At 47.3% G+C, this 12,650-nt stretch overlaps 1 protein-coding gene across 1 annotated transcript; it reads right to left on the bottom strand.

Moving 5' to 3' along the window:
• Window positions 1-308: 308 nt before the first annotated feature.
• ALKAL1 (ALK and LTK ligand 1) lies at window positions 309-11,004 on the bottom strand. The gene is made up of 4 exons (XM_024127022.1): window positions 10,839-11,004; window positions 3,006-3,059; window positions 1,476-1,556; window positions 309-373 (listed from the first exon to the last, which is right to left on the bottom strand). The coding sequence occupies exons 1-4, from the start codon at window positions 11,002-11,004 to the stop codon at window positions 309-311; spliced, it is 366 nt and encodes a 121-aa protein (XP_023982790.1).
• Between the last annotated feature and the right edge of the window lie 1,646 nt (window positions 11,005-12,650).

Genomic DNA, 12,650 nt, shown 5'->3' with positions numbered 1-12,650 from the left:
CATACGGTTTCTGCACAATAATGACATAACATCAAATGTTGAAATATTTTTAAAAATCACTGAGGACTCGTAAGGCTGCCAAAAAGCTGTTTCTATTAATTCAATCACTGTTGAGGGTATCTTTTATTAATTCAATAAACCATTTAGACCAAGCTTTAACACTAAGTGGAAAATCCACAGGTTAAGTTCATTTGGTGGTGCTAAAATCAGCTTCCTGGGCTTTTGAAATTGCTCAAAATTTCTTAAGAGAGTCAGGCTGTTAAACAGAATAAGAAAAATTAATAAATGCATACTCACATGTAGGTCTTCTATGCCTGTGAGCACAGAGGACTCACTGCTAATCTTTTGAGCAATCTAGCACATCTTTTGTAATCTAGGAAAAACATTTAAAAGTAAATTGTGTATATGGTTACTACAAATGTGGGGAAAATCATGTTAAATTATTGTCACTAATTCTTAATAATGATAGCTATAATTTAATAAACATCTACTATAGCAAGTACTTAACCTGGATTTTCTCATTAATTCTCCTGATGATGTAAGCAGCTAGACGTTATTGTCATCTTCACTTTAGAGATGAGAAAACAGCCTCAAAATGTTAAGAATCTCATAGCTAGTAAGCAGTTTCATTCCAAAGCCCAAAGTTTCTCCACCATGCTGTGCTACCACTTAATCATTCTGCCTAGATGCCAACAAGATTCATTTTCTCTGGTCATCAAACACAAGTAGTTTTTGAAAAAATCATATCAACTCTGACTCATCATCCCAAGTAAAATTAAATATCCCTCAAGATGACCAATTTAGTTAAAAAAAATACAAAACGTTTAAAGTTCATTTTCTTGAAAAAGAAAGTTTAGATTTAGAAAGGAATTTAAAAATAGCTAACCGAGTTACCACACTTAATGGTGATTTGGGCAGTTTAAAGAGGAGCATTTAAATATAATGTTTGGAATTGCCACTTAGCTCAGTAACTTAAGAATCCAAAAGAATTCATTAGACAACCTTTAAAACGCATGCTACCGTTATCCAGAAAAGTCTATCACTCAGCATATAAATGATGCGATATGAAACCACTTGTAAAAACTTAGGGGGAAATTTTGACTTACACTTCATGGTCATTTTTTTTTTCCATTTATATAAGAGAGTGCCTTATTTATGCCAAGGAACTGGATAAATGATAAAAGGTTTATCATTTATCAAATGATAAATCCTGACAGACATTGTGGTCCTTAAGGAAATCTGGCTATTTTCAGATCTGTCTGAAACAGTCCCAATTAGAATGCGGTTTCATTCCTCACAGCGGCAACAGAACGCACACACCTTAAATGTAAGCACCGTCAATATTATAAACATCACGTCATACAATGTTTAGTCTATTATTTCCCACTCACAAGACAGCTGAAGTTTAAAATCACATGCATTTACTGTTGGATAAAGGTTTTTTTAAAAGGGCAAAAATGACCCAAGTTACTTACAAGCTGGTGTCGAGCAATCCCTGGTGTTGTGGTAGAGCCTGTGGAAATGTTTGCTACACTCGGCTGAAAACGTGACCGGCCCTATCGGACAGGAAAAGAATGCTTACGATACACGTAGGTGTGTTTTCCACTCAAATCTGCCAGCACTTCATGGATGGAGATAATATAACTGGTTTACAGCTTTCCATGCCCTTAAAAGACCTTGCCTGTGGGCACGTCTCCTCCCCCAGACTCTGGGGCAGGCAGTGAGGTGTAATCTGTGAAAAACAATCGAAATTCACTCCACATTCTCAACATCTCACATAATGGAACATAATCGATTTCAGGAGCACTCCTCAGAACAAGTAAAAGGGAAAAGCTCTAGACAGAAAAAATAAAATCTGCGGAGAGCAAATCCAAGTGGATGTGAGAGAATAAAAAATAAATATCCACGGTTTCCACTTTCTGTTCTTCAGTTGTTTATTTAATAGGAATGAATGTTTATATGCAGAGACATTTATTCCATTTTCTACTTAGAGTGACTTGGGTCAAGGACCACTGTAAGGTGGACAGGGTCTTGAGACGTCCCTTACTTTCCCCACAAACCCAAGATAGTCCTCACCAAACTTCATCCCTAAATCTGGAGTCTGCTTTTTATGGAAGTGGTAGAAGTAAGGGAGCCCAGAGTGCCACTACCAGCGTTCTAGAAACATCAGGAAATTTCTTACACTTCCCGGTGCCTCCGGAGGGTCTTCACCCCCTCGTTCCAAAGTTAATTAACAAGGTGGCCCTGGGCTTTGGTCAAGGGGGAACCCACATCTCTCCCAGCTTATAGGCCTGAGATGTAAAACAGGGAAAGGCGGGGGGCTAACTAGGAACAGAGTAAAGGTCAGGGTGCACGCTTCAAATTAAGTGATTTGCTAGAACATGGGGCCCAGGATGATTGCAATGATTCACCAAGTTGGTATGAAGAACCAAGGAGTGTCGTGGGAGAGAAAGCCACCCGTGCTTACCATGTGACATATGGAAGGGAATCTGCTCTGCCCTGTGCGAAACACTTCCTGTGTGTCGCTGGCCGGGAGCACAGCCAAATCCCTAGCACACCACGGAGGGCTCATCGCGGTACACCTCCACCCGCCTTCCAGCCACACTCGGCCCGGTGGCCACACACGCCCTCGCCTAAACTGGCCGCCCGGTCCTGCCCCAAACCACACCGTGTGTCCGAAGGATTTTGCTTCTGACCAGGATGCCTCTCTCATCCGGGAAAACCCTATTCATCCTTAGTGCCCCGCTTATATATTGTGTCCACGACAGCCTTTTCTGGTAGTTCTCGGCAAAACTGTCCACTTCCTGTGTCTCCCTAAAGTTCTGTTTACACGTCTATCATTCACCCAGATCTGGTTCACATCACCATTAAAACAAGCTAATAGCATTTGCCTACCTCCCCGACAGGACTCTGAGCCTCTAACAGAACTTTATTTTCATATCCTCAGTGCCTCATGGAGTAATATGCTACCATCTTTTTATTTAATTGATAAAGTTCATGCCTACCTGTGAAATGCTTTATGAATTTGCCTTTTAAGTTCAAATCTCTTGGGAATATTTCTGAAAAGAAAAAAAATACTTTAGAATTTCTTGAATGCATTTCCATCATTAAAAAATATCCTTATAAACACTAATTCAGAAGGATATCTGCACCCCCGTGTTCATTGCAGCATTATTTACAATAGGCAAGAGATGGAAGCAACCTAAGTGCTTGTTCATTGTTCACTGATGGATGAATGAATGTGGTATATATGCATACAACAGAATAGTACTCAGCCATAAGAAAGAATGATTCCCTGCCATTTGTGACAACATGGATGGACCTAGAGGGAATTACGTTAAGTGAAATAAATCAGACAGGAAAGACAGATACTAGATGATTTCACTTACACGTGGAATCTAAAAAAACAAAACAAATGAACAAACAAAACTAAGTTCACAGAATCAGAGAACAGAACAGTTGTTGCCAGAGGGGAGGGGCATTGGGGAGGAAGCAGAATAGGTGATGAAGGAGGTCAAGAGGTACCAACCTCCGGTTATAAAACAAATAAGTCATGGGGGTGCGACGGACAGCATGAGGATATAGTCAGTAATATTGTAGAGCACATTAGAAAGTTGCCAAGAGTAAATCCTGGAAGTTAACTATGTACGGTGACGGATGGTAACCAGACTTCTCGCGGTGATCATTTTACAATGTATACAAATATCGAATTATTATGCTGTACACCTGAAACCAATGTAATGTTGTATGTCAATTTTGCCTCAATAAAAAAGTTCTAATATCCTTACAAATAGACTATAACGACAAGCACTAAACGCATGAGCTTGTGGCTGTTCATGCAGCTGATTCCAAGTCTGTATGTCCAGCCCTGACCAGGGTGACGGGGAGAGGTGAGGTGAGGAGGCCCACCATCCTTTATAAACTTTGTCTAAGGGTGAGGAGAAGGCAAGGATTCTTAGGCAAGGGAGTGATACCATCAGGCTTCATTTTTAAAGATCATCATGCCTGGTACAGAGGGGCGAGAATAGATGCAGAGACGAGATAAAAGGTTTACAGAGACGTTACCGTGCATCTATCGAACAGTGCTGGCCGGTGGAGGGGTTAGCAAACTGCCCTCCGGAGCCATCCTGCCCCCACGCCTGTTTCTGTAAGTAAAGTTTTATTGGACCACAGCCATGCTCATTATTTACGTGTGGCCTACGCCTGCTTTCGTGCTACGATGCAGGGGCAAGACATTGTTGCAGAGATTGTATGGCCCACCAAGCCCCAAATATTTTGAAAATGTTTGAAATAGAGCATCCTATTTGTATTCAAATAAAATGGTGACTGTCTGCAGAGAGGCAGCAGGGACAAGGATTCTGGGGGTGGGAGGGAAGAGAGACTTTTCAGTGCATACTCTTTTCATTAACTTTAACATTTTTAAAAATTAATTAATTATTTTATTTATTTATTTATTTTTGGCTGCGTTGGTCTTCGTTGCTGCACGCGGGCTCTCTCTAGCTGTGGCGAGCAGGGGGTTACTCTTCGTTGCGGTGCACGGGCTTCTCATTGCAGTGGCTTCTCTTGTTGCAGAGCATGGGCTCTAGAGCGCAGGCTCAGTAGTTGTGGCATGCGGGCTCAGTAATTGTGGCTCACGGGCTCAGTAGTTATGGCGCACGGGCTTTGTTGCTCCGCGGCATGTGGGATCTTCCCGGACCAGGGCTCGAACCCGTGTCCCCTGCATTGGCAGGCGGATTCTTAACCACTGCGCCACCAGGGAAGTCCAACTTTAACTTTTTTCAATGTAATTCTGTTTTCATTTTTCAATAAGCAGCTAGTTAATTGAAAATGAATCTGTATTTAGGGATTAGATGCCCTGGTGCTAACATCTGATCAACAAAATATTAAATGAAGGACTGAATATGAGAGAACTACCCCCAACAACAAAATTAGACAACTGAGCTCTGATGGAAAACAGTCTTAACAATCGGCTTCCATTATAGAAATGGGAGCCACATATGTAATTTAAAATTTTTAGTAGCCACATTTTAAAAAGTAAAAAAAAGTTGAAAAATTAAAATTAATTTAAATTAAATTAAAATTAAATTAATATTTTATTTAACCCATTTTATCCAAAATATTATCCTTCCAATATGTAATCAATGTTTTTAAATTACTAGTAAGATAGTGTACATTTCTTATACTAAGTTTTCAAAATCCAAGGTGTACTTTACGCTCACAGCACACCTCAGTTTGGACCAGCCGCACTGCAAGTGTTTGGTACTCATAGGTACCCAGTGGCTACCATGCTGGACGGCACAAGAATAGAATGCAGGATTCATCCCTCTGGTATCTAAGGACAACAGTATAGGAGATTACATGTACAGATGGATTAAACATAAAAGGATCCCAGGACATCCCTGGTGGTGCAATGGTTAAGAATCCGCCTGCCTATGCAGGGACATGGGTTCGAGCCCTGGTCCGGGAAGATCCCACACGCCGCGGAGCAACTAAGTCTGTGCGCCACAACTACTGAGCCTGCGCTCTCGAGCCCGTGAGCCACAACTACTGAGCCCACGTGCTGCAACTACTGAAGCCCGCGCGTCTAGATCCCATGCTCCGCAACAAGAGAAGCCACCGCAATGAGAAGCCCGCGCACCGCAACGAAGAGTAGCCCCCCGCTCGCCGCAACTAGAGAAAGCCCGCGCGCAGCAACGAAGACCCAACTCAGCCATAAATAAATAAATAAATAAATAGTTTAAATAAATAAATAAAAGGATCCCTAGGTAATGCTTGATGATTATCCTGGAACAACTTGAATAACCTATCATCTCATTCATCCAATTTATGAAAATTTCTAGTTTTCATTTAACCAAAACAGTTACCATCTGCCACCCTCAACAATTTTAAGTTTACAATAATATATTTTTAAAGGAACAGACTTGCATATTATGTATATAATGTTGGCAAGCTTATCTCTTGTACCTACTTCTTGTTAAAAATGAGCAGAGATCATGTGAAATAATAAAAAATCATAATACAGAACAACTAGAAAATAACAGGAAATGTTTAGTGTTTGCTTTTACTTGCATATAACTTAATACCTTACCATAAAGATAGTTTGCTCTGCCATGATCGATTCTTTACAAAGCCATGTTAGTGGATCCTTAGTACCTCTGGAAGTACTGAAGGGCATTACTTTATGCTTTAATCTAGCATTTTTCATGTACTTGAATTGAAATGTTTGTTATATAGTTCCCTGAGTTATCATTTCGTTTAGTTAAGGAGCTGGCATGATTATTCTCTTTCTAAATATATAAAAACAATTCCACTTTCAAAAAGAAGAACTAGATTTATTACATCAGTGCTGAGAGAATCACTGAGGGAAAATATAAGTATTTGAAAAAAATTCATGTTTATTAATAACTCTGTTCCATGGGTCTTCTGGGAGCTTGTAAGAAATATAGAATTTCAGGCCCAGACCTATAGAGTCACTTTCACAAGAACTCCTAGGAGATTTATTTGCACATTCAAGTGTGAAAGCAGTAATCTAAATGTTCCAAACAAGATACAAAACTTCTTGAACATTCAACAGTGAATTACTTCATACTCAATAAGTTATAATATTATGACTAATGTATTTGTAGTCTGTGATTATTAGAAGACAGACACAGAATTCTTTCCAGTAAAATTATGTCATCATGGGGGTTTTGTTGGTGGTGTTTGGAATTTTTATCACTTCTTTACTTTTGGGCACTACAGGATGCTCCAGGCTCATCCTGAATAATTTCCTGTCTTGGTGTTAGTATCAGTCATCTCTCCAAGGAGCCCTGGTTCGTCTTATAGAGGATGGTATTAGAAACCAAAGTCTGGGAATTCCCTGGCGGTCCGGTGGTTAGGACTCAGCACTTTTACTGCCTAGGGCCTGGGTTCAATCCCTGGTCGGGGAACTAAGATCCCACGAGCTGCGTCGAGGGCAAAAAAAGGAAACCAAAGTCTGGGTACCAGGTGTGCTTGTTGCTCCTGGGGTATGGTTGTTTCCAGGCCCATGCAGTTGATGGAGCAAAGAAACATATGTGTGGTATGTATGGGCACCCTGATTTTTAATATACCTAGTGTTTAAATTATTTTAAATTGTACCACGAGCTTCCCTGGTGGTGCAGTGGTTGAGAGTCCGCCTGCCGTTGCAGGGGAGGCGGGTTCGTGCCCCGGTCCGGGAAGATCCCACATGCCGCGGAGCGGCCGGGTCCGTGAGCCATGGCCGCTGAGCCTGCGCGTCCGGAGCCTGAGCTCCGCAATGGGAGAGGCCACAGCAGTGAGAGGCCCGCGTACCGCAAAAAAAAAAAAAAAAAAAATTGTACCACAATACTTGCTAAAATATATTTTTGGAATGTGCAGTATCTGTAATATTTCACTGATAATATTACAAAGAATTTAGGATTTAGATTTTTTTTTTTTCACACGGAAATAGCTGCAAAGACATCATGAAGGAAGAGGGCCTGGAAGGAGAGGTGAATTCTGACAGGCAGAGATGACAGACGTAGTTCCAGGAGCTGGCAGACAGCGGCTACTGCTACGGCATCTGTGAGGAGCAGGCCCCGCCCATGCGACCCGCACCCTGTGAGAAGCACAGAAGGGAAGATGGGGCAGGTCACAGGGGACTTAAATGTCCTGCCTTCAAGAGAAGTTAGGGCTTTCTTGGAAAATCCAGAGAAGCCACTGCAGATCTGTGACTGGGGGCGGGGAACAGCCTGGCGCTACTAAGAATATTCATCTGTACTGAAATTAACACAACATTGTAAATCAACTATAGTCCAATGCAAAATTTAAAAAAAAATTTTAAAAGACACTTAAAGCACCTACTTTTCAGCACTTAGGATAAGATCAACCTAAGTAATATGTATTTTATTTTTTAAATTACAATTAAAATGATGTATTAATCTCAAAAAAAAAATCTTCATTTGTAATTGTTTGTAAAAACCTCTCCAAAATGGTCTTCACATTCCTGCCTTAAGCCTCATGCCAGCAAGGTTTTACATTAAAAACAAACAAACAAACCTAAAAAAAACCCAGCAACACAAATCTGATTCCATGAAGCCTGCAGAAGAATGTAGATGTTCAGTGACATCTCTTGAAAAGGCGAAGCTTTTCCATCAAAACTTTCTAAAAGTCCCCTTTATACTTCCATCTCCCGAATTTCACACCAATTCCTTCTCTGTCCCAAATTCCTCCAACCCCCCTCTCTAGCCCCACCACTGCCATTTCTCAGCCATCTGACTCTGTCTTCATTTCAGTGACGAGTACCCCAGTGCTCCCTTTTTTTGCAGAGTTCTGGGAACGATTCTTTGCTCCATTCTGCTGGTGTGATGGCCAGACAACAGTGGAGAGAAGGGATACAGGTGATGAAAACACACACACTTTCCATGCTTAGCCCAGTGAGGCAGCCCAGCAGGGGGCACTACCTGAGTTGGGGAGAAGTGTGACATTGTCCTGAGGCTCGAACCAGGGCGAGGGGCAGGACAATAAAAAGGAAGGAGCAGATTGTAGAGACATTGGGAGTGGGGTTTGGTCATTAACCTGGGCTCCTTCAGCGCGAGTCAATAATGTTGGTTAACTTCGTATTCCCCGCCCATCAGAGCACGTCAGGCGTGTGCTGTGAGTGGCTAGATGAACTGATGGATGGGTGATGCGTGAACAATGCATGGGGCGGGGAGGAAGGGGGGCCGGGGATGGTGAGCCCTGAGGGTGATGGGTACCTACCTCTCACATCTCCTCCTTCCCAGTGTGCCCCCCTCCAATTCTAATGGCATCCTCGCGGGTCACCCTCTCACCTGAGGCTTCCCCACTTACTGCTTCCCCTATGTGGACCGATCCCTCACCTCGAGCCTCACGGGAGTGTTTAGGGAAGCCGCTGACCTACAGAAAAGGGAGGCACCACAGCCGCAGGTGCAGCAAGGGTTTCAGAGCCCAGAGTGCATGCAAAGGCCCGGGTGATGGTGTTTACTATGTCGCAGAATCACGGGGTCAGAATTCCAGAGGTACCTGGCAGGGATGACAGTCCTTAGCCTCCAGAGCCTGGGAGACGATTCCTCCTGAAGGAGCTGTGACCCCCGCCACACCCGAGGGTACCTGTGAGGACCACCTGGATAGGGCCAACTCACGTCCTTGCTGGTCCCTGACCCATGTCCGAGGGTCCCCTTCACTTTCACGGACTCAGATACAGATGTAAAGAGTCACCCTTCCTCCTCACGTCATCCAAAGACTACATCACAAACAGCTGGAGAAAGCAACCGATGTGGAGCACAGATCACTCCCTGCCGGGCTGTGTTGTTTTTTTAAACTTTAGATTGTTGCCACTTACATTTTAACTTTTAATAAAATATTCTTTCTCCCTAGAAACTCACTTCGGTAAGGTTTCAGCCTTTTACAGAGAAAAGATCTGTTAAACTTCAATGACACAGGTCTGAATTAATGTTACCACAAATGTTCCTGTAGTTGGAGACTTTCTCCCACTCTTTTACTTTCCAAAGTGACATTCCATTCTGAGATAAACACTGGGGCCAGGAACAGTTGCAAGTCCGAGGATGCGAAGGGTGTGGTGCCATCACTGCATCACTGCGGTGGTCACCGTCCCTGCCCAGCTCCCCTCCGGGAAAGCCCTGTGCGTCCCCAACACCCTGGAAAGCCCTGCCCAGCCCTGGACGAGGTCCTGGAGCTCAGTGACCCGTCTCAGCTTCCTGGACCTTCTCCATCCCCTGCCTCCCCTTCAGCCCGTCCCTGGCCTCCTCTCTGGGTCTACCTGTGCGCCAGCCTCCCCGCCTCCCCACCCAGAACGTGCCCTCAGAGCGCAGACACCTCACTGCCTGCTCCCCTGGGTGGCCTCGGCCTCTGCATGGTGACTGGCAGGCGGCAAGTACTGGATGAAAATTTGTGCAGTGACTATGTATATATTTATATCATAACTATCATGAAAGAAAAACGGTCCTAAGAAACCCCTCTCTGCTTTGTTCAAAGTGAAGTAAGAGGCGAGGAGATGACAGCAAGGCTGCCGTGGGCTGCCACCTCTCAGCCAGCGGGGTGCCGGGGCGGGGGGTGGCCCCCGGGGAGGGGCGCCTACTGCCGCCGGGCTGGGCGGCCAGCGCGTCCTCGCTCCGCAGGTGCGCGGCCTCCCTCCTCCTGCCCCGCCCCGGCCTTCCTGCCCTAAGCGACCCGCGGCCACGCCGCCCCGTCGGCCCGGCCGCTTCGCCCGGGCTTCTCACGTTTACTCCTCGTTCGGCCGCCGTCCTCGCCGCCTTGGGGTGTCTCAGGACCCTTCGTTCGGCTACTTTTCCTCCCTTTTCTCATCCCCACCACTCGCTGAGCAGCTAAGCAGCCAGGAACCTGGGCGCGCAGAGCTGATCCGGGAGCCGCGGCGGCGGGTGGCGCCTGCTCAGCTACCCAGGCCCTGCGCCAGCTCCAGGGGGGCGCAGAGGGGCGTCCCGGCGCGACGCCAGGGCCCTGGCCCAATCCCCAAACCCGGGCTGGTCCGGAAAGAGGCGCCGCCAGGTGCTAACCTGTCGGCCCCGCCTCGGCCGCTGGGACTGAACCGCATGTCCTCGGGCTCCGGGCTTCCGAGGCCCGGCCTCTCGCACGGGGAAGGGGCGCATCGAGCCGGTTCCTCCGCGACATGGGTTTCTGGATACTCACGTCTCGGCCGCGGTACGTCTCAGCAGCTCGTTGCCTCTTTCCCCGAGGCCCGCCGTCGGCGGCGAGGGCTGCCGGCCTGTTCCCGCGGTGCGCGAGCCAGGCCGCCCCGAGCGCGCGCCTCTCCGGGCCGCACGAGTCCTCCCGCCCCGGGCTCGGCGCACGGGGCCGCTTACCTGCGCTGCGGGAGGCCGCGGGGAGGGACAGCCAGGGCTTCGGCTCCTCGCCCGCGACGCGCGCGCCCCTGCGGCCCCCGGGCCTCCCCTGGGTCCCGCGCGGCGACAGGACCAGCGCCAGCAAGAGCAGCGCGGGCAGCCGGGCGCTTGGCCTCGCCGGTCGCATGGGCGCGCGGGAGCGGCCGGAGGGAGATCAGGCGGGTCCCGGGCGGAGGCGGAGGGTCCGCGCCCCGAAGACGGACGGCGGGCGACACCTGCGCGCCTCGGGGAGGGACGCAGGACGAGGACACGAGCGGGGACGCGCGGCGGCCCCGGGGACCTGGGCGAGGCCCAGCGCGCGGATGCTCACAGGTCCGCGCGGCCTCCCCGACGGCCCCGCCTCGGCTCTGCGGGTGTCCGGGCTCCCCGCGCAAGGCCGGCTCTGCCCGCCGCCCCGTCCAGCCCACGGGGATCGAGAGAAGCAACTTCGCGGTCGGGAGCGAGGCGAGCAGCGCGGGAGCGGCGCGCGGCGGCGGAGACGCAGCTGCTGGGAGGGAAGGTGCGGGTCCCCTGAGCTCGAGCCCCGCCCCCAGCCCCGCGCCCCGCCCCAAGCTCAGAGCTGACGGCGGAAGAAGGATATAGAAAGGACCGTGGGGCAGGGACTCCCCATCAACGACCGTCAGGGAAAAACACCCTCAGACCATATCATCTTAAGGCTGAAAGTCTGTCCTTTTACCAGCCTCTCTCTGTTTCCCCAGCCCAGTCGACCACTTTTCTACTCTGTTTCTATCAGTTTGACTTTTAAAACATCCCATATGTAAGTGATATCATGCGGTATTTGTCCTGCCTGGCTATTTCACTTAGCATAATGCCCTCCGGGTTCATCCAAGTTGTCACAAACGGCAGCATTTCCTTCTTTCTCATGGCTGAGTAGTATTCCAGCGTGTGTGTATGAGACGTCTTCTTTATCCATTCGTCTGTTGTTGACCAACACTTAGGAGGCTCCGTACCTTGGCTATTGTAAATAATGCTGTCACGAATATGGGAGTGCACAAATCTCTTTGAGATACGGCTTCAGTTCCTTTGGCTATAAACCCAGAAGCGAGGCTGCGGGATCATATGGTAGTTCTGTTTTCCGTGGTGGCTGCACTAATTTTGAACCAACTGGGAACTGACAGTGCACAAGGATTCCCCTTTCTCTGCATGCTCACCAATGCTGAACTATTTCTTGTCTTTTTGATCACAGCCATACGAACAAGTGTGAGATGATATCTCACTGCGGTTTTGATTTGCATTTCCCAGATGGTTAGTGACATTGAACATCTTTTCATGTATCTGTTGGCCATTTGTGTGCCTCCTTTGGGAAAATGTCTATTCAGTTCCCCTGCCCTTTATTTTTTTTATTTTTTTGCGGTATGCGGGCCTCTCACTGTCGTGGACTCTCCCGTTGCGGAGCACAGGCTCCGGACGCGCAGGCTCAGAGGCCATGGCTCACGGGCCCAGCCGCTCCGCGGCATGTGGGATCTTCCCGGACCGGGGCACGAACCCGCGTCCCCTGCATCGGCAGGCGGACTCTCAACCACTGCGCCACCAGGGAAGCCCTCCCCTGCCCATTTTTTAATCAGGTTGTTTAGGGGGTTTTTTGGTTTTGAATTGTGTGTGTTTTTAATATGTTTTGGATATTAACCCCTTACCAGATATATAGTTTGCAAATATTTTCTCCCATTTAGTGGCTTGCCTTTTCAGTTTTTTGGATGGTTTCCTTTGCTGTGCAGAGCTTTTTTCTTTCTCTTTCTTTCTTTCTTTCTTTCTTTCTTTCTTTCTTTCTTTCTT

Source organism: Physeter macrocephalus, chromosome 15 (assembly GCF_002837175.3).
Source record: "Physeter macrocephalus isolate SW-GA chromosome 15, ASM283717v5, whole genome shotgun sequence".
NCBI lineage: Eukaryota > Metazoa > Chordata > Mammalia > Artiodactyla > Physeteridae > Physeter > Physeter macrocephalus.
This window is presented reverse-complemented; position numbering and strand designations above follow the sequence as displayed.